The sequence below is a fragment of the Pipistrellus hanaki genome, assembly GCF_964339955.1.
Source record: "Pipistrellus hanaki genome assembly, chromosome: 17".
NCBI lineage: Eukaryota > Metazoa > Chordata > Mammalia > Chiroptera > Vespertilionidae > Pipistrellus > Pipistrellus hanaki.
This window is the reverse complement of record NC_140519.1, coordinates 48,703,960-48,728,169: the sequence shown is the minus strand read 5'-3', so window position 1 is coordinate 48,728,169 and position 24,210 is coordinate 48,703,960. Positions and strand designations below refer to the sequence as shown.

The 24,210-nt window shown below is 54.4% G+C and overlaps 1 protein-coding gene and 1 long non-coding RNA gene across 23 annotated transcripts in view; one reads left to right on the top strand and one right to left on the bottom strand.

Annotated features, from left to right (window-relative positions):
- LOC311612048 overlaps positions 1 to 24,210 on the bottom strand; it is a 107,919-nt gene that overhangs the window by 24,159 nt on the left and 59,550 nt on the right. The window lies entirely within an intron of this gene.
- The window catches only part of PTK2 (protein tyrosine kinase 2), a gene marked incomplete at its 3' end in the record, with an annotated part of 100,853 nt that overhangs the window by 63,963 nt on the left and 12,680 nt on the right, over positions 1 to 24,210 (top strand). For 20 of the 22 annotated variants that reach the window (XM_084864663.1, XM_084864643.1, XM_084864662.1 and 17 more), the window contains 10 exons: positions 674 to 758; positions 1,692 to 1,792; positions 4,114 to 4,229; positions 4,893 to 4,993; positions 7,660 to 7,749; positions 10,529 to 10,733; positions 19,375 to 19,486; positions 20,971 to 21,057; positions 23,150 to 23,287; positions 23,853 to 23,984. In XM_084864663.1, the coding sequence (XP_084720789.1) occupies positions 674 to 758; positions 1,692 to 1,792; positions 4,114 to 4,229; positions 4,893 to 4,993; positions 7,660 to 7,749; positions 10,529 to 10,733; positions 19,375 to 19,486; positions 20,971 to 21,057; positions 23,150 to 23,287; positions 23,853 to 23,984 (1,167 nt within the window). Of the gene's footprint in view, positions 1 to 673; positions 759 to 1,691; positions 1,793 to 4,113; positions 4,230 to 4,892; positions 4,994 to 7,659; positions 7,750 to 10,528; positions 10,734 to 17,526; positions 18,158 to 19,374; positions 19,487 to 20,970; positions 21,058 to 23,149; positions 23,288 to 23,852; positions 23,985 to 24,210 lie in introns of those variants that run through there. The other 2 variants (XM_084864656.1, XM_084864655.1) reach the window with 2 other exon arrangements.

Genomic DNA, 24,210 nt, shown 5'->3' with positions numbered 1-24,210 from the left:
GCCCACCCTACTGCACATTCAAGAAAAGACCGTTCATTTGTTCCATGTTGCCCTCCACTGAGATGTCGATTTTAAAAATTAGTTATTTAATAATAGCTTTGTTGAGACATAGTTCACAAACTGTCACATTTACTTTCACATGTGTCATTCCATGTTTTTAGCGTGTTCACAGTCGTGCAGCCATCACCACAGGACACTTTAGAACATTGTTTTATCCCTAAAGAGACCCTGTTAGCAGTTATTTTTGCCGCTCTCCCAGCACTTGGCAGCCACACATCTCCTTCCCTTTCTTTAAAGTGGCCTGTTGTGGACATTTCATACCAGGGGAACCACACAGGTGTGCTTTGTGGCTGCTTCCTCAGCACGATGGTGTCAGGGTTTGCCCGTGTCGTGTCATGTAGAACTTCACTCCTTTTATCAGCAAATAACACGCTGTTGTGTGGACACACCACTTTTTGTGTACCCTCTCATCTGTCGGTGGGTGTTTGGGTCATCAGCAGTTGGGCTGTCACAGTAATTCTGCTGTGGACGTCCATGTACCATTTCTGTGCACAGTTCCGTTTTCCTGAGTTCAGGTCCCAGGTCCCCTGGCTGCAGAGCAGCAGCCACCGGAGCCTGCCGGCTGCAGGTGGAGGCCCTCACTGGCATGGTATGACGCTGTGTTTCCCAACAGGAGAATCCAGCTCTGGCGGTTGCAATTAAAACATGTAAAAACTGTACTTCCGACAGCGTGAGGGAGAAGTTCCTGCAAGAAGCCTGTAAGTTTCTAGAAATTTCTTTGGAACTCCATTTGACTTTATCTGTGAAATCCATACTGTCTCTGAAGAAGAAAAATAATGTTTTGACTTTTATGAGGCAACTCCTTTTATTAACCTTGCCTTGCAAACTAGTATCTGTATTTGTAGAGGCCGTATCTGCAGCTTTCCCTGGGTAGGCCATGATGATTGGGGTATGAACACAGATGATTTACCGTCCCTTCGCCCTTCGGTACCTTGCACCATTGAAATCTTTGCCCTGGAGTTGGGCATATAGAGAATGGCCCAGCCCACGTGCTGCCAGGCCTAGATTCGGATGGAGCAGGACGGGCAGTCCCTGGCCCCGCTGCTCTGGGGTACGCTCCCCTGACTGCCTGGATGCGCACAAGCGGAGCCCGTCAGGCTCTCGCCCTCCTGCCCTTGAGCTCAGAGCCCTTTCTCCTCACACGTCCCCTCTCATCCAGCCGCAGGCATGGTCTCTCCTTCCCGAGCATGCATCGCTCAGTGGTCTTGCTTGCAAGTATTGTCGCTCCCGCCTCTAGGCTCTGAGCTCCCTGGGGGACAGGGACTGTGTCTATTTTCCTCACAGAAGGCACTTGGTGTATATATAAAACCTCATATATACCTGGTTGTATAAATGAATCAGTGTCTTCATTCCATGAGCCCTGACCAACTGCTGCTTTCCACTCTCCCTCTCTGGGACTGTTTACCACGTCACAGTCAGTAAATGAATAAATCTGGGCCCCTTCATGACTTCATCAGCTGCCCAAGCATAGCCTTAGCCCTGCTGTGTCTCTGCCTCGGTAGACTGGAGCCTGGGAGGGACTGCTGCCTCAGCTAGTCTGTTACTGTGAGTGTAGGCCAAGCAAACACGGAGCGAGCCGTCGCCACCTAACAGCCTGGCAGGAAGGTAACTGTGGACACTGTTCTCCCCAGTAACCATGCGCCAGTTTGACCACCCTCACATCGTGAAGCTGATTGGCGTCATCACGGAGAACCCCGTCTGGATCATCATGGAGCTGTGCACTCTCGGAGAGGTACCATGTGCCAGACCCGGCCTGTGGGCTGGCTGCCCTGTGCCGGACCCGGCCTGTGGGCGGGCCGCTGGTGCAGGTCAGCGGGGCTCAGTGCTCGTGCAGTCTGCACTGGCTGCGATGTCCTTTGTTAAGAAAGGGAGGTATATGCGGTGTGGTTTTGTCAGAGATATATAGTACAATGTCTCCTTACATTCCCCAGTCGTCCCCTAACTCAGGCCCAGGCAAAGTTTTGTTAGGACCGGAAGCAACAGTCCTGACACAAGTGGATCTTTTCCTCTCCGGTGCTGGGAGGGTGAGGGAAGCAGTGGCGAAGTAGTGCTGGATTTTGGTAAATCTGAAGAGTTCCTTAAGCTTTTCAGAATTCACATTGGACCGCTGACATTAGTCACAGTTTTAAAGATGAGTAACAGTGTGGGCAGCTCTCCTTACTTAACTTTCTCTAGAACACGGAACTACTCACTGCACACCATTGCCTGGGACCTTGTTCCAAATGCAAACGCTTGTGCCCCACCCCAGGCCTGCTGGCTGCTGTGCAGGGGGTTGGGGGCAGGGGCGGGGGGCACAGCAGCGAGGGCCCAGAGCCCTGCTGTCATCTGCACGCCGCTTCCGTAGCCGGGCCTGGTTGGGGATCAACAGGTTGATTTTTCAGACACAGTTTTCTGAAAAAGGTTAATGCAGCCTTCGAAAAACATTACACACATTCCTTGTTTTTTAAAGGCTCCCAAATACAGTTTTGCTTCTGATGAATATTGGGGTTACCAGTTCCCAAGAACCGGAGTGTAGTTTGGTCCTTCCTCCGCTTTGCTACAGCATTACCCCACGCCCGCCTTCGAGAGGGCCCTGCCGGAGCTCCCTACGCTCTCCTCCCCACTTAGGCTAACAGTTTGCTGGCTGGAGCACTTTAAGGTCTCTATGTCTCCCCTCCTCTGCTCTGCCTTTCCGTATTTTTGTGTTTTTTGTTTTTAAATATATTTTTATTGATTTCAGAGAGGAAGGGACAGAGGAAAGAGAGAGAAAGATCAATGATGAGAGAAATCATTGATTGGCTGCCTCCTGTATGTCCCCTACTGGGGATTGAGCCCACAACCTGGGCATGTGCCCTTGACCAGAATCAAATCCAGGACCTTTCAGTCCTCAGGCTGGCGCTCTATCTACTGAGCCAAACAGTCTAGGGCTGTTTCCATATTTTTGTACAGTATTTTTCTGCTTTGCTTTTGAAGAATTTGCTAATTCTTTGGGATTAAAAAATGTCTCTCTTTTATATGTTGATTTTGTGGAATTAGAGTATTCAGCTCGTCTGCCTTTCTTTGCTATGTTAGCATTTAGCTGAATGAACGATGACGGTGGTAGGCGTCACTGGAAGCCCATTGGAAGCCCATTGGGTAGATATCCTAAACACGACCAGTTGACCTTTCTGCACCCAAAGCTCCTTGGGAGTAGTGAAAGGGGGGGCACTCCTCCTCCCCCCTCCCCTCCTCAGTCTGAAGATCTGCCTGGGATGTGGTGGTGTGAGCTGACCGTGCTTGTGTATTAGACTTTTTTGAGAGGTGATTAGATATTTTTGTTTTCTAAATAATATTATTTAGTAACTAGTGCCCCGGTGCATGGGTTTGTGCACATTGAAAGGAAATTAATTAGAAGGTGGCCGGAGGGGCAGGACTGGGTGAGATGGGCCAGACACAATCTGGAGCCAACCTCCTGCAGTCCCTCCCCGGCCAGCGGCAGTGCAACTCTTGAGTGAGCGGGGTCCCTCTGGCAGGTGGAGTCCCTTGGCCTGGCTTGCGGAGATCGGGCCGAAACCAGCTCTCTGACATCCCGAGGGGTCCCGGATTACGAGAGGCAGTTCTCGGGTGACGCACCCCGGAATCGGACTCCCTCCTCTCTGGTTCCAGGTGTGTCACCCGAGAACCGCTGCTGCCAAGTCACCATAGCTTGGCAGTTCCTGTGTTGTGTGTCTGCCCCCTAGTGGTCATTGCACATCATAGCTACCAGTTGGATGGTTGGATGGTTGTTTAGCTTTTTATATATATAGGTATTTTGTGCTTTTATTCATTCCCTGGAAACATCTTTCATATTTTTTCAAAAGTTTGTCTGTAATCATGAAGATTCCAACTTGACAAGAGGATTTCAAATAAAGAATGATTAACCATAATTTCTGAGCCAGTATGTTTGGTTTGTCATGCTTTGCTCTGAGGGGAGAACTGAAGCCATTCTCACTAAGTGCATGTAGAGATGGGCAGCATTGGGTTGGAGTAGCTCTTTGGCTGTGGATTTCTCTTCTCCACTAATCCTTCCATTTTGTCTTGCTCACTATCCCAAAGCTGAGGTCGTTTCTGCAAATCCGGAAGTTCAGCTTGGATCTGGCATCCTTGATCCTGTACGCCTACCAGCTTAGCACAGCTCTAGCGTATCTGGAGAGCAAGAGGTTTGTGCACAGGTAAGGTCGGGGGAGGGGTGACTGTGCTGCTTGGCCCGGTGTGCGGGTGCTGTGTCTGCCCTGGCCGAGTGAGGGGTCAGTTTCGATCAGTTCACTTTCCCTTCCACAGGCTCTGTGGAGAGCCTGGCCGCGGCACGGGGCAGTGGACACTCTGTCCTGACACATGGTCGGGACCTCCCAGGACACCGAGAGTCATGAGCATCCCGTGTCCTCTGGGTTTCTGAGTATAGCGGGCCCGGTGTGAGGCGAGGGAGGGCTTGGTGGTGTGTGTGTTTTGTCACCTGGCTTTAGGCGAGTACATCACAAAGATGTGCCAACTTCCTTCCTGCCCTGAGGCCAGCCGGTGCCGACCGTGGCTGGGGGTCACTGTCAGTCATGCCGCTGCAGAAAACGATTGTTGGCAAAGTGATAAGCGGCTCATTATGTGAGGATGCGCTTTGCCATCATCATTCACATACTGGTCACCGCATTAACGAGTGAATATCCTCCAACAGAAACACACTTAAATGGTGCATTGTCTCTCTTCTCAGTGTGTGGTCCCTCTCTTGTTTGCATTGCATATAAGCTGTCTTTCCCAGTACCTGTATGTCTATATAATGTAGATGACTTTGTGGTTCATCTTCCTTGTGTTAACATTTGTTGGCCCAAATTCTTCCTTCTCAGGGACATTGCTGCTCGAAATGTTCTGGTGTCCTCAAATGATTGCGTGAAATTAGGAGACTTTGGATTATCGAGATACATGGAAGACAGTACTTACTACAAAGGTAAGATGGGAGCAATAAATGAGCAATAGGTTCAGGACCTTTCATGAGTGTTATTCCTTTAAAAGGCATGTTTGTAAGAAATCGGTCAGCTGATTGTTGACAGGTGTGAGTGAGTTCACGGAAAGGACAGCCTTCTGACGGGTGCAGTGCTGGAGCGCTGGCGTCCATGGGCACGCGTGGGCCTCAGCCTGACTGCCTCCATGTCACGGCGGGTCACAGACAAGTACAGAATGGACAGCTTCTAGGGAAAACATAGGAGTACATGTGTGGTACGCAGGGCTAGGCAAGGAGTCCTTGGACTCAATTCCAGAACATCCATAGAAGGAAAAATGGATAGACTGGACCTCATCAAAATTAAACATCTTTGTTCTGCAAATGACCTGTGAAAAGACAAGCACAGAGTGGGAGAAAATATTTGCCAACCACATATCTATCCAACAAAGAACTGATACCTAGAATATAGACGAACTCTCAAAACTTAACAGAAAGAAAGAAAGAAAGAAAGAAAAAAAAAATGGGCAGAAGATAAGAAAGATTTTACTGCGGAGGATGGGCAGCTAGCAGATGAGCACATTATAGAAGAGGGCCATGCTGATGGAGACCACAGTGAGATCCATTGCACACCTATCAGAACAGCTAACAGGGTGAACATGGTGATACCATCAGTGCTGGCAGAAACATGGAAACCAAATTCTTGAAATCACTGCGAGAAAGTAAACAGTGCCGCCACTCTGGAAAAGAGTTTGCAGAGTCTTTTTAAAAATTATTTATTTATATTATCATTCATTTCAGAGAGAGGGAGAGAGACAGAAACATCAGTAATGAGAATCATCAATCGGCTGCCTCCCGCACGCCTCTCACTGGGGATTGAGCATGTGCCCTAACCAGGAATTAAACTGTGATCTCCTGGTTCATGGATTGACGCTCAACCACTGAGCAACACTGACTCGGCTATTTTTTGTGTTTTTGTTTTTAAATCTTCACCCAAGGATATGTATTTTTATTGATTTGAGGCCGGGGGTCAGAGGGGTGGGCGGAGAGGAACATTGATCCGTTGCCTCCTGCAGGTGCTCTGACTGGAATTGAACCCACAGCCTTTCATTGTAGGGGCTGACTGTCCAACCACCTGAGCCACACCAGTGAGGGCAGAGTTTGCAGATCCTTTGGAACCTAAGCATGCAGCTACCATGTGACCCGCAATGACAATCCTGAGCATTTCTCCAGGAGAAATGAAAGCTTACGTTCAGTCCAAGCCTGCACTTAAGGGCTATTGCAGCTTGCTTCTTGTGGCCAAGAATTGGAGTGAGCCAGTGTCCTTGCTCTGGTGGACGCCGTCAGACACAGCAGCACGGGGTCCCAGGGCTCAGCGAGAGGCTCTGACTCACACCCCAGGACTTCGGCCCATGAGTGTGAACCGAAACCCAGCTCGGGTGGTTTTCCTTGAACCTGCCAACCTTGGACAGATGGACCTTGGTTCTTCAAATTATTATTGGCCAAGTGTTTTTATTAATAAATGTTTACCTTCTAGTGTTTCAGCTAAGGTTTGCATTATAAATTCATGTTATGCTATTAGTGTGTATTCTAATTATTACTACTGTTCACAAAGGCCAGTTTCTCAGTTGGTTGACTTTTCTATAGCTCCTGGCTGTTCTCTTTTCCATCTGCTTTCTGCATACTACAGCCTGAACCTTAAGCAGTGACCCTTTGGTGTGCAAAAAGAAAAGTCTTTGGTTGTATATTCATTTTGGTTATTTGGTCAGATAACTGTTAAAACAACCACGTCAGCTTTCCAGTGTTTTAAAATATAGTCCATGTCCATCTCAAATCCTAACCAGTCCCAGCCCTAGGATCCAGTGAAGCTAACTCCACACAGGAGGGTGCGGAGCCTGCTGTCATGTGGCACTGAATGGACACAGGCAGCTTCAGCACATGGTGCCTCAGCTAGGTCTGTGCAGAGTCCACTAGACTTAGGAAAACCGCCCTGAAGGTTGGGGCCCTTTGGGTCAGTGCACAGTGGGAGGGCAGTTTGTCTGGAAGGAAGCAAACAGGATTTGAGTTCAGTTGTCAGGAAGGTTCTGGAAGTTAGGCAGGAAGTTATAAATGTAATGCATCTGGTTGTCTCCTGATGCCAAGTCACCAGAGGCGTGCTCCCTCCGCCGCAGAAGGCAGCCAGGCTCGGACTCATCACCAAGGCACCCGAACCTCGTGTTCTCAGCAAAGAGAGCCTCCCGGGACGGGGTTAGGACCGAAGGGTACAGCTGACGGAGATGCGCATGCATATGTGATATTTCCCTGGGCACCGGCTTCCCAGTGCGAGGTGCTTCAGGATGGGAAGGGGCTGCTGTCCTTGGCAGACAGCTCCCACCACAAGGCTCCGTCCTGTGGATGAGGAGCTGCTGGGGAGTTGTAAGCTGCTCGCCTGAGCTCACGCGAATGCCTTCTTCACGGCTCCCTCGCCCTTCCTGCTCCCACGCCCCTGCCAGTGGACCTGTCACCGTCCCAGGGACCTCAGGACGTCAGGGGAAGGGAAAGTAACTGTCTGGGAAGCGCGGTTCAGGGTCAGATGTCCAATGCTTTTTATCTTGATACTAAACATCTCAGCAAGCTGTAACTGTTAGCTTCCTCAGCAGCTACAGAAAATTCACTTTCTGAAATTCATCTTCTAGCTTCCAAAGGAAAATTGCCTATTAAATGGATGGCCCCAGAGTCCATCAATTTTCGACGCTTTACCTCAGCCAGTGACGTGTGGATGTTTGGTGAGTATTGTGATGGGCTCTGTGTTTTCTGATTGTCCCCCGCTCTCCTAACCGCGCTGCGCCTGGGCTCCGAGCATGTGGGTGGCGGCCTCTGGACGCATTGGGCAGAGGGTCGTGGAGCTGCACATGCCAGCTTCCAGGGTGGCTTCTGCGACGACCGCTGCCGGTCCCTTCCGTCACTCTTCCTTCCCTCGGCGCGCTTCTGCCCACGGACGGCCACCTCCGCCTCCTCTCTCTCCCTCTGCATCTCGCTCACGCCTCTCTGGGAGGCTCGAGTTGACTGTCCCTCTGGCTCTGTGACTGTCCCTCACACCTGGGGACCTGAGACCGCGCTGCCTCCTCTCCGCTGGACTCTCCTCCTTCCTAACTTGTCTCAGGGCTTGAGGTTTGACCCTCGTCTCTGTGGTCCTGCCCCTCCCATGTCTGCTCTGTCCCTTCCCGCCTGGTCCTCCTCCTGCTCTGGGTCCTTGAGCACCTCCCAGCTAGTGTAAGAGGCTCTCCGAGGCCACACTACACACCCCTGTGACTCCTCCCATCTGGAGCACCTTGTCCTGTACTCTCTCCCCCAGAGCAAGTTCTGTGTAACCTGCAGGTCAGCTGAAATGTCCCTCTTCCGTGAAGCTTCATGTGGCAGGGGTAGCGTCCAGACACAAGGACCCCCTGTCTCCGCATCTTCTGCCCTTCCCTGTCCTAACTCTCATGTGGAGCTTGCGCACAGTCTAACGTGTCTTTTCTCTGCCGGTGTGTTCATGTACCTTTTCCTATAAATAAAAACAACTTCATCTATATTAAGTGTGTGTCCTTATTTTCTTCTCTTTACTTGCTGTTGACTTAGTAACCACCGAGTGCTCTCACTGACACCAGGTTCAGGGAGGGCCTCTTCATCCAAATAGGAAGTAGTCCGACAGGGTCAAGAAAGGCTCTGGGGCTCGGCCAGTGTGGCTCAGTGGTTGAGTGTTGACCTATGAACCAGGAGGTCATGGTTCAATTTCCTTTCAGGGCACATGGCTGGTTGTAGGCTCCATCCCCAATAGAGGGTGTGCAGGAGGCATCCAATCAATGACTCTCTCATCATTGATATTTCCATCTCTCCCTGTCCCTTCCCCTCTGAAATAAAGGGAAGAAAATATTAAGAAAAAGGAAAGGAAAGGGGAAAGGGAGGGGAAGGAAAAGAAAAAGGCTCGATCCCAAGACCGCGCTCGTTAGCTGTGCAGCTAGGGAGCAGGTTATCTATATTCGGAAGGAAAGTCCATCCTTCAGAGATTCGAAAGGCCTGTTCTGTCACACGTTACCGTCCCTGGAACTGGGCTGTGTGCACACCAGGGCTTGGGGTTGTGCACGGGGTTGTGGGGCCTGTTTTCCTGGGGCTGCTTTGCCTGCACTCGTGGGGACCTGGTCCTCTCTGTGCATGTTCCCTTCCTGTCTGGATGAGTTGGAAGAGCTTGCTGGGGAGACGGAAACCATGCTGAGATGACAAAGGCTGTGTCACCGTGCAGCTGGCAGCACCCCCCTTCCTTAGTCATACAGTAACGGCGCGCCCTGCGGCCCGCTGCGTCTCCGACATGAGGAAACGCTGTGTTTACAGAGGGGGAAGGTGTGAGGATTGAGGATGGTGTGTGCATTTGAGGAAGGTGTCAGCGGTGTATCATGTTCTCAGAAAACAGTGCCAGTGTTTCCGATGGTGCTGTCCTGGCGCTGATGAGCAAGCAGAGGAGCGCTCTGTCTTACCACTCTGTGCTCCGCCTTTGGCAGCTCCAGGGTCTCAGTCACGCGCTCTGAGAAGATACGGCCTCCTCTGAGGGACAGACCCTTTAGGAACTGGAGACGCGGCCTCCTCTGAGGGACAGACCCTTTAGGAACCGGAGACGCGGGAGGAAAGCCCCACCCCCACCCCCCCGGGGTGCACGGCGTGTACTCTGGGCGTAGCGAGGAAGTGTTGGGGGACCGGGAGGAGCTTTGTAGGAGAGCTCGAAGAGGTGCCTCGAGGAGGGCTGTGAAAAGGGAAGTAAAGGGGAAGGAAGCCGGGGAACCCCACACCAGCAGAGACACGTTTGTGGCACGTTCAGGTGGCACGATCTCCAGGGGCAAAGTGCCGGGTGCTGACCGGAGCCGTCAGGAGAAAGCCGCCTCCTCCTCGCCGGCTCCGTTCCCGGTCGTTCCGGGCTGGTCCTCACCGTCAGTGTCAGGTTTGGCTCGTTTGTTTAACTGGAAGGTGAATGCCAGTTGTTCAGACGGTCCTGAGAAAGCAAGAGGTTCTCAAGGGCAGGTTGAGAGGAGACTTTCTGAGGTTGATGGTGGAGTTTTGGACCAGGGGCAGTGACTGACCTGTGGGTGAGCCAGGAGACAGTGCCTGTGCACTGCGTCCAGGACAGACCACAGCGCGAGTGTCTGACTGCAGTGTCAGCGCAGGGCTTCCGCTGCTGGGCCCCGGGCCGGCCGCTGTGCTCAGGAGCAGGTTGCACTGGCGAGCGAGAGGCTGAAACCCGTTCCGCCGCCTTTGAGCTTGCTTTTGAGCTGTCCACCACGCCAGGAAGTGCCCTGTGCTGCCAGGCCCTTTTCCAGTAGGAGTTCTAGATAAGAAGCCTCATGGGAAAGTTCCGGTGTTTCCTTGGTAACCTAATGTTGCGTTATTCACACTGTATTAAAGTAGCGTTGCTGTTCTTACAAGAGCTTGTCCAATGTGCTTCCCTGAGCTGGTGCACATCACACAGCTGTGGCTCGTGCTGACTCTGAAGCGACCCTGCTAAGTCCCCTGTTCTGTTCTCACCCCATTCCACAGGTGTGTGTATGTGGGAGATTCTGATGCATGGCGTGAAGCCTTTTCAAGGAGTGAAGAACAATGATGTGATCGGGCGCATTGAGAATGGGGAGAGATTGCCAATGCCTCCAAATTGCCCTCCCACCCTCTACAGCCTTATGACGAAATGCTGGGCCTATGACCCCAGCAGGCGGCCCCGGTTCACTGAGCTCAAGGCTCAGCTCAGGTAGGAGTGGGGGGAGAGAGGGCCGGGCTGGGCAGGCTCCGCTGCTCCTGAGCGATAGCAGTCACGGTCGCTTTATCAGTGCGTCAAAGGCTGACCCTGTTTCGTGGGCAAACATAATTTGGAAACTTATTTTGTGTTTGTTTATACCTTGCAAGAGTCTTAAGTAGATTACATCTTCAAATCTTCATAAACTTCAAGTTACGTTGAAATCTCTCTCCCCTAACTTCTCACTGACTGCGCAAGGCATGCGAGCTCCTCGGGAACGTAGCCCTCACTGGCCTGGCCGTCTCCTGTCACATGTCAGCCCCAGCCCTTCCCCCCCTGCGTCCACCAGCTCCGCTCCCTGCCTTCGCCCACGAACCTGTTCTGTCTTTAGAATCCAGGCAGATGTCACCTCCCTGAGGAAGCTTCCCCCTTCCACCCTGCCCCCAAGAGACAGCCGCTCCTTTGCTGCTTTCCAGAACTCCTGTCATTGCGTGAAGCAGTCCGCATTGCCATTCCCTGCCAGTTAGAGGTTCCGGCTTCGTGCCAGGCACCGCCAGACCGAACCTTCAGCGGCTCCCAGTCCCTCCCAGGCCCGCTCAGGTTGTCCGTGAGCTGAGCGCTGGCCGTCTGCACAGCCTGGCGGCTTCTCGTTTGCTTGTTTGTGTCTCCAGCCAGACTCAGGCTCCGGATGGGCCCCACGGCTCTTACTCGTCTCTGCCCGGAGCTTCGGGCCAGGCGCCCATGACGTGCTCAGTAAACAGTTGCCTCATTGAGTAGAATTAAGTCTAGAGTAAGACTTAATTCTTTAATAAATAAGATATTTTAGTATTATACATATGCATGGGGAGCTTAATTTTATAACCAACCAGTGCCATGGTGTATTGTGAGCTGTGTCACCTGTTTCATATTTGGGGCACTTCCTTGAGGCTATGTGAGATTTTTTAATTTGCTGCCATTTAGTCTTTTTTTCATAAATAGTAGTCAGTATCAGATCCAGAAGGCCCTGAGCTCATCCAGCCCAACCTTCCCCAGTGCTCGGACCCTCCCTAGCCATCTCTAGCCTCCCCTCCTCCCATGCACTCAGCCGCTGGACAAGTTTCCTGGGAGGAGAATCAGGCCCCTGGGGAGAAGGGAGGGCCGTCCAGCAGCAGCTGTTGGCGGAGCGCCTGCCTCTCTGAGCTGGGCCTGTGGCGTGCACAGCCGCTCACGCTGCATTTCACACACTCGGTGGTCTTAGCACTCCAGACGGCCTGCTCCAGGCCAGAGTCAAGCTTCTTCGTTTTCCCATGACTTAGGTGCACATTCTCTCACCGCTGGGGATTTGAGCGTGCTTCCTGTTTTGCTCCCAGGCTTGCTTGTTCCTCCTGGGTCTTTCCCCACAGCTCACAGCTTCTGCCCTTGCAGTGTCTGCCCTCTGGTCCCAGTTCCACCTGCCTGCCTCCCTGACTTCTTGCCTCTTGACCTGCATCCCTGCCCCTTAGCTCTGAGCAGAGATAGGTTTCTACTGGCTCTTCCGCTCTGTCCTCCGGGTTCTTGGCAGCACTGGGCTTTCCTCCTCCCTCCGCCGGCGTCTGCTTCCGGGCTGTGCTGCCTTTTCTCGCAGCCCCGCCACCTGCATTTGAAGTCATCGCTGGCCATCACGTTTGTCCAGAGCAACGCTGTGGCCTTCTCCCCTCGGCCCCTCGCCTTCTGGTGGGATAGTGGGGCCTTTGTCTTCAAGTCCACCTTGGGGTCATGGGTAATTCCTCGCCCGCCCACCAGCTGACAGCCGAGGCCTCCCTATGGTGCCCCCAGCCCCACCCTCCTGCCCGCTCCTTCTCCACTGTCCTCCTGACTGTCCTCCCGTCTGCCCATCGCTGTGGGACACGACCCTGACTCAAACGGTATGGCCTTGACCTGACAGTTCTCTCCTTCCTTTTCTCACTCTGTAGCCAAGCTAACCCCGCCTTCTGGCCTGGACCACCTCCTTCCCCTGGTGACCCTGCCTGTCCCTCTGGGCTTCTGTGCTGGCTCTTCTGTGGCTTCCCAGCTAACTCACCGTGGCCCTCGGAGTCCTCCGAGCACCGTTCTTGTCCCCCCCCCCATGTTGCCACACAGACACTGAGCACCTGGTGCTGGTCACTGGGGCAAGATGAGAGAGCACTTTTCCTGCCCTCGAGGAGCTCACAGTCTAGTATGTCTCCTCCCCTACTAGACTGAAGCTCCTTGAGGACAGGGATCGTCATACTCACCTCGGGGTCGCCCGCACCTCCAGGCAGGAGCCTAGGCAGGAAGGGGTCTCACAGCCCTGAGCTCGTTGCTGAGTGCATGCGAGCTCACACTGACATTCACTTAGGACTGTTCCTTCCGATAAACCAGCCCAGAAACTGTTCAGGGTGGCTTTTTAGAACAAATATAACTATTTTCACACACACACAAATAAATATAAGATACCTGGACTATAATTTATGGATGTCTTCCTATGCACAATTAGCACAGGTCATTGAGAATTAATTTATCCTGTATTGTCCTGTATTGGTCAGAAATTAAATTTAACTTTGTAATTAAAAATGTATAATATGGCTACCAAAAAGGCCAGTGAAATTTATAATCTGCTAGCTTGCTTGATCACTCACATGTGACAGTGTATCACAGTCATTAATAGGCTTTACTGAGCTTTAAAAAGCTTTATTATATTCAGGATGCTTGCAAAGCAATAAATTTGGAAAGTCCTTACCTCAGGGCAGTTAGTAATGTTTCCCAAACCCCATCCTCCTCGTCTGCCTTAAAGAGAAGGCTGCAGAGAGGCTCAGCAGGGGGCCCGCCGCCCGCCGTGGTCATCTGGGTGTCCTTCCTCGCCTGAGCCTTGTCCGGTAGACTGAAGGGCTCGGCCCCCCTGTCACGGGCGGGTCTCTGTCACTCAGCGTCTGTCTTTCCATCCTGTGTCTTACGGTGTGAATGCACCGAGGCGCGAATAAGATGGACCTGACGCACTCCCTCCACGGAGCGCGGGCCGGCCCTCCGTGAACTCTCTCCACGTGTCTCTGGTATTTCTGTGCTGTGTGACTGACAGCTCATACATGCAGTGTTTTCTAATGAAATGTTGTTTAACCGCTGGTAAGTTCAGTTAATTTTTTAATAGCTACTGTGCCAAGGACCGTAACGGCTTTCGTATTTGCCCTGTGGAGCGTGTGTTCCAAGCCCGCCCCGAGGAGCTCCGCCTGCCCCGCCGCTCCTGCCAGCACCGCTGTTCCTGCCGGCACCGCGCGGCCACGTCGCATCCCGAGGGAAACGCTCTAAGCTGCTGCACTTGGTTAAACCCGTTCTAGACAGACAAGGGCAGCGCACAAATAGACTTACGTACCGCTTACAGCTTTATTCCATGTTTTTATATTTAACTTTCTATTGACATACAAAGATGTGAACATACAAACATGCCAAGAAGTAAACGGCTCATTACATTTTCACAACCAGGCACACTCCTGTAACCAGCATCCAGAACGAGACCAGCGCTGCCAGGGCAGGTGCAGAGGGACAGGGAGGTGGGGGCGGGGAAGGGTGGCAGGAGAAGCACAGGCTCCGCGTCACTTACAAACCACATGCGCCTGCAGCCTGCGGGGAGGAGAGGAGTTCTGGGCTCAGGCCCTCGTTCTGGCCTGAGAGGAGTGAAACAGCAGCTGATCTCCTCACCTTTCTCCCACCCGCGTCTGCTTGTCTTGCTCTGGTGACCCGGGCTGACCTAGCCATGTGTCACTCTCTGTTTACTGAGAGCTCGTCATCGTCCGCCACCACGGACAGCCTGTCCGCGCTGGAGGGTTTGTGTGCTGCATTCATGTGTGTTCGTAACCTCACAACGTAAGGTTAGATGTTTTGTGTCTAACACATGACGCTCCCAGTCACCAACACTACTTTCCGCCGGAAGACTAAACAGGCTGACACTTAACGTGTAAAACAGTCTTTTTAAGGAAAAAATACTTCATGTTTAAGTCCATACAGTGCTCTGCACTCTTTCCGGAAGACCTTGGTTAGTTGGCTGGTTTCTTGGTTTGTTGGTTGGTTGGTTGGTTTGTTTTAGCAAGTAGTTAACTCAGTTGGTCTCAGATGGCAGACTCTCTCTCCACGGTGTGGGCAGCACCACATTGTAATTCCGTCCTCTTAGCCTTGGCTGGGCTTCTCGGAACCTGCCTTGTACGTGGGCGACTCAGGTCCGCTAGAGATTGGGGCAGAACCGATACTCAGAATTTGAGGAGCCCTCTGCCTGGCTCTCTTCTTACTGGGATTCCCCCTCACCTCCCCTCTCCTGTGGTGACTCACACTTGGGTTCTTCACACCAGCAGGCTTGGGCCTGCTTCTGGCTGCGGCCTCTGAAATGTGGGCCCGCCCTATGCCGGTGCCTGCCTCTGTCAGCTTCCCAGACTAGCCGTCCGGGGGGCTCTCCTGCTCCCCCAGCCACTTATGTCCACAGCCCCTGCCTGCAAGAGGGTGGTCACCTCTCTTCGGAGTGCTCGAACATGGCAGATACAAAGAGGTCACCATCTTAAAGGGAGATTTCAGTAGAAATCACTCTATTAATAATTTTGAGATGGGTAACACAATTAAACAAAAGTACATTATTTCCGACAGTTTTAGGTACCTAATAAGCAAAGAGAGTGGTTTCAGTGAGCGTGTCCGTGAAACGAGACGCCAGTCTGCCCGGCCTGTCTGTGAGGGAAGAGGCGCAGAGGCCGAGGCTGCCACCCTGGTCAGGGCGCTCACCCCAGGCCAGCCCATCACAGACCCCCGCTCACGCTGGCTCCAGCCTTACACTCTGCATGGACCCCGGCTGCGGCTGTGTTGGGAGGTCAGCTCCATCCTCTGTGCAGAGGCAGAGCTGGTCATTAGACGAGATCATGTTTCAGAATAAGCCGTTTCCCTCTGGCTTTTCCATGGACAGTTTTCAGATTAGCCTGAGGAGCTCTGGGTCCAGCCTGATCCCTGTGTCCACGACACATGGTGTGGTGTCACCATAAAAGATGTTGAGGTGACCAAAGTCCAGTCTTCTACAAAAAAACTCATTCAAGCAAATTATATCTAAAAGGAGAACTGCTGCAGGGTTTAGTTTCAAAGAAGAGGAGTGTTCTGGGGGAAAGTACGGAGAGTGAAGCAGATGAAGGCACGGAGCCCCAAGGAGGCTGTAGGCAGGCCAGGGGGAGAACAGAAGGATCCCGCTCACTTAGGCGGGCTCTTCCTCCCACGCCTGTCTCCATCCGAGCTCCGAGCGATGGAGAGGCCCCCGAGGCCTCCTCTATGAACGAGGAGACAGGCTGCGGCGCCGGGCTGGGTGTGCTCACAGCCCCGGTCTGTGTCCTGGCCGGCCTGCCAGCTGCCGCCGCTGTGAGCCCGCAGAGGGCACTATGTCTGTGTCAGCCCTGGAAGTGAGGAGCCGATTAGCCCACTCTCGCTCTCCATGAAAATGCCTTCTGAGTGAAGTCATGTTTTGTTGCTCCAGAGCGGAAATTTAATAAGCCCTCCCTCCTGTGCCAGCTCGCCGAGGCCCCGGGAGCAGGCCTCACAGGGAGGGCGTGCTGCGGGCGGACACTGCCAGAGCTCCCCAGAGCCCAGGGGGCCCTGTCCCTGCCGCAGGTCTTCGGTGACTTCTGTCACAGCCGGGGAATGAGAATAAGACTGCTGGGGAATGAGTGCTCCCCCTCCTCTCGCCGCTTCCCAGTGGGGCCTGTGGATAAGCTGACCCAGCGCCTGTGTCTGTGGTGAAGTGAGTCTTGGCTTTATTGTCCATCTGCTTGCAAGTTTGAGGCTGAGCCATGTCCCCGGAAAGGAGTGAGGGCTCCGTGCCAGTTCCCAGGAGGCAGCCCCGAGCTCCCAGCAGAACGTCTGGCGACTAAAAATACTGGCGTTTGGGAAAATATGTTTAAATCCGACCTCCTGACATGCACTTTCTAGCTCTTGCTCTGGTTCTTCGGCAGCAGCTGCTCAGAGTTCAGAAATGTCTCTGCGTGCCCCGAGTCCACCAGTGGCATCGTCTTCCACTGTGAAAACAGGTGCTTTGTGGATTATTTATGTTCCTGACCACTCTGAGAGCAAAGTGTGGTTTCTCAGGAGCGGCTCGTGTTGCGGTGTGAGAATGGCGTGCTGAGGTTGAGGGGACTGCTCCCTGGTTGTCTGTGTTCGTGGGGACGAGGCTGACCTGTTCAGTGGAAGTGACTGTCCTGCAGCTGCCACACAGCTGATGGGAGTGACGGCTGCGGGGAGCCCACCACTAGACCCCCAGGCCGAGCAGAGGGTGCGGGGTGCTGAAGGTAACAGTGGTTCGGACAGCATGTCGGGAGCGGAGAGCAGGGGAAGCGAGGTGGTGGAGACTCCGGTGGACGGAGCTGGGGCGGGTCCGTGGCCGGGACCGCTCGTTAGCTATGTGGTATCGTGGGCACAGTGACTCCATTTCACCAAACGACCGACATGCCATGTTTTCCCAGTGGGGCCCCTTCCCTAAAGAGCATGTCCCACGTGGTCTTACCATAGTTTGCTTCGGTTTTTCTTACTTGAAAAAAGGACTTTTTAACTTGACCTTTTTTCTTGATTTTTGTAGATTTTTCAGTTGTCTTAAACTGTAGGTTTTGGAAATTCTGATTCCCAGGGTCCGTTATTTATTTTGCGAATCAGGTGATTGAGAGAGGGTGGCTCCTTTGGGGCCAGTGTCTCAGGTTGGACCCCTGCTCCGTGACCCTCTGGCCACCAAGTGCTCAGGGAGCTGGTGTGGGACCTGTGGGTCCGGCATGTGAGGGCGGGATCGGCCTAGTGGGAGCGAAAGCAACAGACCATCCCGTCTCAGCGCATCTGACTAGGAGTGATGTCCCCGGGCCCAGCCGCCTGGCGGCGTGCGCCTCCCGCCTTGGGGGTGACGCTGTGTGTCTCTTTGGTCATGATGACCGAGCTGGAGCAAGAAGAAGCCAGAACCCTGTTTGAGGAGGTGGGATCTTCCACGGAAACAGGAAGCAGTCCCTTTCCTTAGAACCCTCCCTGCGGTGACAGTCCGCTGCGCGGGCACTGGTGACTGTCACTTCCTGCCTGGCCGCGCTGGGAGCTGGCGGGTGAGCAGCCTGCTGCTTGTCAGGCAGGAATGTCTGTCTGAGGCAGCGAGCACATTCCCACAGTAGATCGGAGCGAGCGCTGCAGTGACCTCACTCCATGAGTAATTCTGGGCGCGGACTCTGCATCCACCGGGCGGCTGCATTCCTAGAGCTCGGCCGTGCAGGCTTGTCGGAGAGCCGATTACCGTGTCTTACGGACGAAAGAGTCAGACTGCCGCCCGCTGAACCCGGGGCCCGAGGGCAACGGGCAGGGGGCAGGGGCCGGCGTGGCGGCCTTCTGGGTAGCTTCCGGATGGCAGAGAGCAGGACCAGGCTGCCGCACGGCCGGCACAGAGGCGTGTGGGAGGCAGTGAGGCCCTGAGTAGGCGAGCGGTGGTAAGTAGGTGCTGCTGTTGTAGGCGGGGGCACGGCTCCAGGCTTCTAACCTGTGGGTTCGGCAACCTCGGGCCTTGGGCTCCGGCTGGGACAGAACTCAGCTAGACCCAGAGCACAGAGAGCATTTACTGGGTGACTCGCGGGTAGAAGTCACTCCCAGGAGAACTGGCTCTGCAGACAGGTTCTGGAGGAGAGGGAGGGCCTGGGAGCTGGGAGCTGGGAGCGAGGCCCTCAGGGAGGGCAGCAGGCTGTGCTCCCGGGAGGAGAGCACTGGCCTCCATCCTCTGGGCTTCGGGCGGAGGTGGGGCAGCCCCGGGGAAGGTCCCAGCAGAGAGGCGGCGGCTTCCAGCGAGTCCTCTCAGGGCTGCGCTCCGCTGATGGCGTGGCGGCACCAGGCAGGGTCAGGATCCAGGGCAACTGGTCCTGACGTCAGCCCGGCTGGGTTTGCTGCTGGTCTGGGCTGGAGCTGAGACACAACTGCTCCCAACACACGCAGGTGTGACCTCAAGGGGGAAAGGTCAGGGGTCCAAACCTCATGACCAGCGATTTGCTAGGGGAGGAAGGTCATCCTGGGGCTGAGGTCTCCCCCAGCCATTGGCTATCCGTTGCTAGGCACCTGGGGGTCCCATCCTGGTGACCTGTACTCCTTGCTCTGCTCATGTCCGTCTAACCGCCTACAGCACTCCTACCCACACCTGGCAGCTTAAAGCAGCTGGTGTTTCCAGATGCACTGCCCTGCTGTCACTGGTTCCGTGTTTTCCTGAGGGTGAAGCACTTGGTAGCTGAAAGCGAGTAGGAAACGGCGGTGTATGGAGGTCATGGCCATTGCTGAGCTGCCCCATAACATGCCGGCTCCTGGGGCCCAGGTTCCCACGAGGAGTCTGTCCTGGGCGTGTCTGTGTGGGTGAGGTGCCGGGGCGCTCGAGGCAAGTCTGCTCTGCTCCAAACACATGTAGGCACACACATCACCCGCCTGGGCGCGTCTTGGATCTCCCCCACTTCTGTGTCTGCCCAGCTGTCCTCTGACCTGTAGCTGGGCTGCAGCTGGGCTTGCAGTTTGGACTCAGCTATTTTTGAGTCCTTTTGTGAAGAGTCAGAAACCTGATCCTCTTTCCCACTCTTGATTGCCTTCTGTTAGCCCTGTGCTTCCAGGCAGTGGGGTGGGCTGGTGTGTGCTGGCTGCCTGCGGCCCCTTAACCCCTGTGTTGTCTCTGCAGCACAATCCTGGAGGAGGAGAAGGCTCAGCACGAGGAGCGCGTGAGGATGGAGTCCAGGCGACAGGTCACAGTGTCCTGGGACTCCGGAGGGTCCGACGAAGCTCCGCCCAAGGTAGCTACAGCCCCCACCCAACTCACATTCCTCCCCTGACTGTGCCTCCGGGGTGGGCAGCTGCCTGGAGGGGAAGCCATACCTGCGGGAGGTCCTAAGAGTGACCCTCACTCCAGCGCTGGTCTCCTGTCTGCTCCTGCTGGTGCGCTCGGTGCGCTCGGATTGGATTCACTTGCTGTGATTTTAAAATGCTCTTTCTGGTCCCCACCCCACCCCCCCAGGCACGGACTGAGCTCCTCATGGGGAGGCTTTTTCTCTGTTGGCCTCAGGGACCTCGCTCGCTCACGTCCAGTCACGGTGAAGGCAGGAGAGGGACTGAGCCTGGGCCCCGTGCTGTCCGCTTTGCTCTGTTTCAGGGGAGTCCTTCCCGCCCGCCTGCTCCCTTCAGGTCGGGTTGGGTGGGAGCTGCTTTCTGGCTCTCGGCTGCAGAGCCAAAGGGGCACCCCCAGCACAGCACAGCTTAGCACTAGCCTCTGGTGCCTGGGGGGGCGTCTCCCCACCCCCGCCATGGCTGTATTTGAGTGGGCAGGCGAGGCCCAAGGATGCTGTTCCTCACCAACACCCCAGCCAGCCGCCGAGAGCCGGAAAGCGGCAGCACTTTCCCTCCAGGCCGCGTGGCCTGAGCATCTTCTCAGTCTGCGCTCACTGGCCGTCGCACGGCTTCCCGGGTCCACAAGTCCTCCGCCCCTGCTAACGGGAACACTTGTCATTTATAATTGGGTATGGCTCTTCCCAATAGACGACTTGCAGATATTTCCTTCCCTTCTGTGGGCTGTCTTTTCACTTTTCTCATGCTTTCCAATGCTGCCATTTGCAACACAAAAGCTTTTGATTTTGATGAAATCCAGTTTATTTATTTTTGTTTTGTTGCTTGAGCTTTTGGTGTCATAGCCAAAAAACTATTGCCTAACCCACAGATTTGTCCTGTGTTTTCTCCTGGGAGTTTTATAGCGCTAGCTCTTCCATTTAGGTCACAACCCCTTTTGAGTTGATTTTGTGGATATTGTGAGGAAGGCCCAGCGTCATTTGCTCGCATGTGGACACCTGTTGCTCCAGCATCATTTATTTTTTTTATTTCTTATTTTTTAAAAAATATATTTTATTGATTTTTTACAGAGAGGAAGAGAGAGACATAGAGAGCTAGAAACGTCAATGAGAGAGAAACATCGACCAGCTGCCTCTTGCACACCCCCCACCGGGGATGTGCCCGCAACCAATGTACATGCCCTTGACCGGAATCGAACCTGGGACCTTTCAGTCCTCAGACCGACGCTCTACCACTGAGCCAAACTGGTTTCGGCCAGCATCATTTATTGAAAAGACTGTTTCTAACCCCACTGAGATGTCTTGGTCCCTTTTATCATTCTTTCCAAGAAAACTCTGTTAGAAAAATACCTTCTATTATTCTCAGTAGAACCAGGGTTTGTGATTTACCAAAGTAATCAAAGCGCCCGTTCATGTGATGCTCTGTGGTTTGTTCGCAGCCCAGCAGGCCGGGTTATCCGAGTCCGAGGTCCAGCGAAGGATTCTATCCCAGCCCACAGCACATGGTTCAGACCAACCACTACCAGGTACGCCCGGCCTTACCGAGACAAGATGTGTTCTCTCCTTCCGGGCACGGCTTGGGATCGGGAAGGACGTGGTGTGTCTGTGCTGTTACCTGTGTGCGCAGGAGTGTTGCCAGGGGCACATTGTCCTGACATTCATGTGGGGCTGGGAGCGCTCGCTGCTCTGAAAGCAGCTGGGGAAGTGTCCCAGGCCCACAGTGCCGCTCTGCTCCCTTCCTCCCCTCCCTCAGCACAGGACCCAGCAGGCACCCACTCAACGGGGCACTTCTCCTGGGAGCCACGAATAAGATTCAAAAGTACCTTAAAGGCCAGATGAGCCCTGGCTGGTGTGCTAAGTGGTTAGAGCATTGGCCCATGCACCGAAGGGTCGTAGGTTCAATTCCCGGTCAAGGGCACATAACTGGCCTCAGTCAGGAGTGGTGGGAGACAAACAATTGATGTGTCTCTCTCACATCTATGTTACTCTCTCCTCCTCCCTTACCCTCTCCCTCTCTCTCAAAATGAGTGGAAAAAATATCCTTGGGTGAGGACTAACAACAAACAAGAAGTCCAGATGCGTTGCCAGGTGGGCAGGTGTGGAAGGCGGGTGGGCTTGCAGACGAGTTCCCTGCACAGAGGAGTGAAGGCTTGAGAGGAGGGGCCAGAGCAAAGCCAGCCATTGTTGGTTTGGATTTCTGAGGGCAGGCGTCAGCTTTTCCTAAGAGCAGGAAGTCGGGGCACAGGGGCACTGAGCAGGGGTCAGACCCAGCATTGTTTCAAGAGAAGATGGCAGCACAGAGAGGGAGCGCTCGGGTCCCGGGAGCTGGGTCCTCGCCCTGTGACGGGCGCGCCGGCCATGGCGCTTGCAGGCTGGCTCTGGTGCGTGTCTGTTGGTAGTGGGGTCCCCGAAGGCAGGGGCTCGCCTGGACTTTCAGTGCCTGCAGTGGCGCGCACAACCGTCAGTGCGTAAAGGACACGTGTGTGTTATCCTGGCGGAGAGGGGGAGGAGCCTCCTGCTCTTGGAGGTGAGCGCAGCGGCGGGACTTGCCTGGCGGTGTTTTGGGCTCTTCTTGAGCCTAACGTGCTGTCTGGTCCTGCCATGTGCGGTGAGGTACAGAGAGAACTGCCTGAGGTCATTCGAAAGCTCTTTGTTGTGAAAATTCCTAACTGTTCCTTGGCAGCAATATGTCCTTCCAACCAAACATGGTAAGGGTAGCCAGCATGTATGTTCAGCAGAAGTTTTACTGTTAAGTGTTGGCTTTAGTAACCTGAGAGCACTATCTCTGTCTCATTTGACAGTTGAATTCCATATTGTCGGGAGGGAGGCTGGTGTGTCAGTGCCTGGAGGCCCAACAGATATGCAAACCTCTGTTGCAGGCTCTGTGGTATTTGGCTGTTGTTTATCTCATTAAAAACTTGACAGAGAACCGGCCATCCTGAGCTGTGGGAACAGGGCAGGTCCTTCTGTCTTCTCTGGACGGAGAGAGGGCGCGGAGGAAGAAGGCCTCATTTCCCCCTGCGCACGCTGTCTCCAGGCTAGCTGGCTGTCTCCTGTCGGGCCCATTCGTCTCTGTTAGAATTGAAGATTGGCCCCCACTGCCAGCCCTGTTCACCAGGGCACAGCCTTTGGGGGCTTAGTCTGTTGGGTTGGGCAGAAAGGGGCTCCTTGGCAGTGCGTGGTGCAGCCTGTGGACGGCTGCTCCCATTGCAGTAAGTGTAAGGTCTGACTGCGGGCGTGTTTGCGGAGCTGTCTGCTGGGCCTCAGTACAGACTCCCCCGGGCCACTGCATTCCTTAGCTGGTGACCTTCCTCCACCTTGAGAGCCAGCAGTCGGTGAGGATCTCCTGATCTTTACTAGTCAGTCTCCCTCCCCTGCCCTGCACTTCCCTCTTGCGCTCTCTAAGGAACCTTGAGGTCACGTCAGGTCCACCTCGGTCTCCAGTTCCTCATTTACATCCATCTGCAAAGTCCCTTTGCCCGTAAGGTGAACTGGACACGAGCGGCTGCGGCCGTCACTGGACCCCCCAGCATTCTCTGGCCTAAGTTACCTCCTCTCGTGGGCACAGACTGCAGAACTCGTGTGTCCGGACCTGACCCACCACCCACTCGCCCGCAGGTCTCTGGCTACCCTGGCTCACACGGAATCCCAGCCATGGCAGGCAGCATGTACCCGGGGCAGGCAGCCCTTTTGGACCAAACAGATGCGTGGAATCACAGACCCCAGGAGATGTCCATGTGGCAGCCCAGCGTGGAGGTAAGCTGGGTGCTGCCAGTCTTCTGTTCGTTACTGACCAAGCTTTGCCCAGGTGCCTTTCCTCCTCAATCCTGGGGTGGCTTGATTTGGTGACCTACTTCTCAGCTCCGGAGGCTCCTTTACTCAGTGCTTTCTGGGGCCGGGAATCTTTCTTATTAGAGAGAGGAGGGACGCCACCGGCATTAGCCCCTTCGTCTGGAAGGCAGACCCCAGGTTGAATGGAACTGGCTTGGAGCTGAGGAAGGAGCAGGCAGACGAGCTGTCAGTGCTGTTGCCTCTGTCGTGGGGTCCTGCTCACCCCCAGATCGTCCACTGCCCGCTAGGACTAGCACATCTGTTCACGGAGGCTCACTTCCTCCGTCAAGAGTCTCCCTGCTGGTGGCGCTGAGCTAGAGGTTGTAGACTTTCTAAAGACACTTGGCATGCATCAGCCTGCAGCCCCAGGAAAGTCACTCCCACAAGCGTGTACGCCACCTGTCCCACCACCTTGCTTCCTCCCGGGAAGACAGGGGAGACGTAAGAAATCCCCGGGAGACCTGAGAGCCGCCGTGCCTTCTGCCCTCAGGACCCTGCGGCGCTGGACCTGTGCGGGATCGGACAGGTGCTGCCCACACAGCTGATGGAGGAGCGGCTGATCCGGCAGCAGCAGGAGATGGAGGAAGACCAGCGCTGGCTGGAGAAAGAGGAGAGGTTCCTGGTAATGTGTTTCGGAGATGTCCCTCCTCCCGTAGACCTGCTGGGGCCTGGGGTAGAGGTTCCTCTTTCCCAGAGCAGGAGAGCTGGCCGCCCTCCCGCTTCCTGAAACGGCCGTGTGGGGTTGGCTTTCCTGGAGTCCCTGTCTCAGTGTCGGTGTCTGAGGGTCGCAGTGGCCTGTAGGCTCAGAGGTGGGAGTGTTTCTGTGGCCTCTGTGTTACCACCGGACT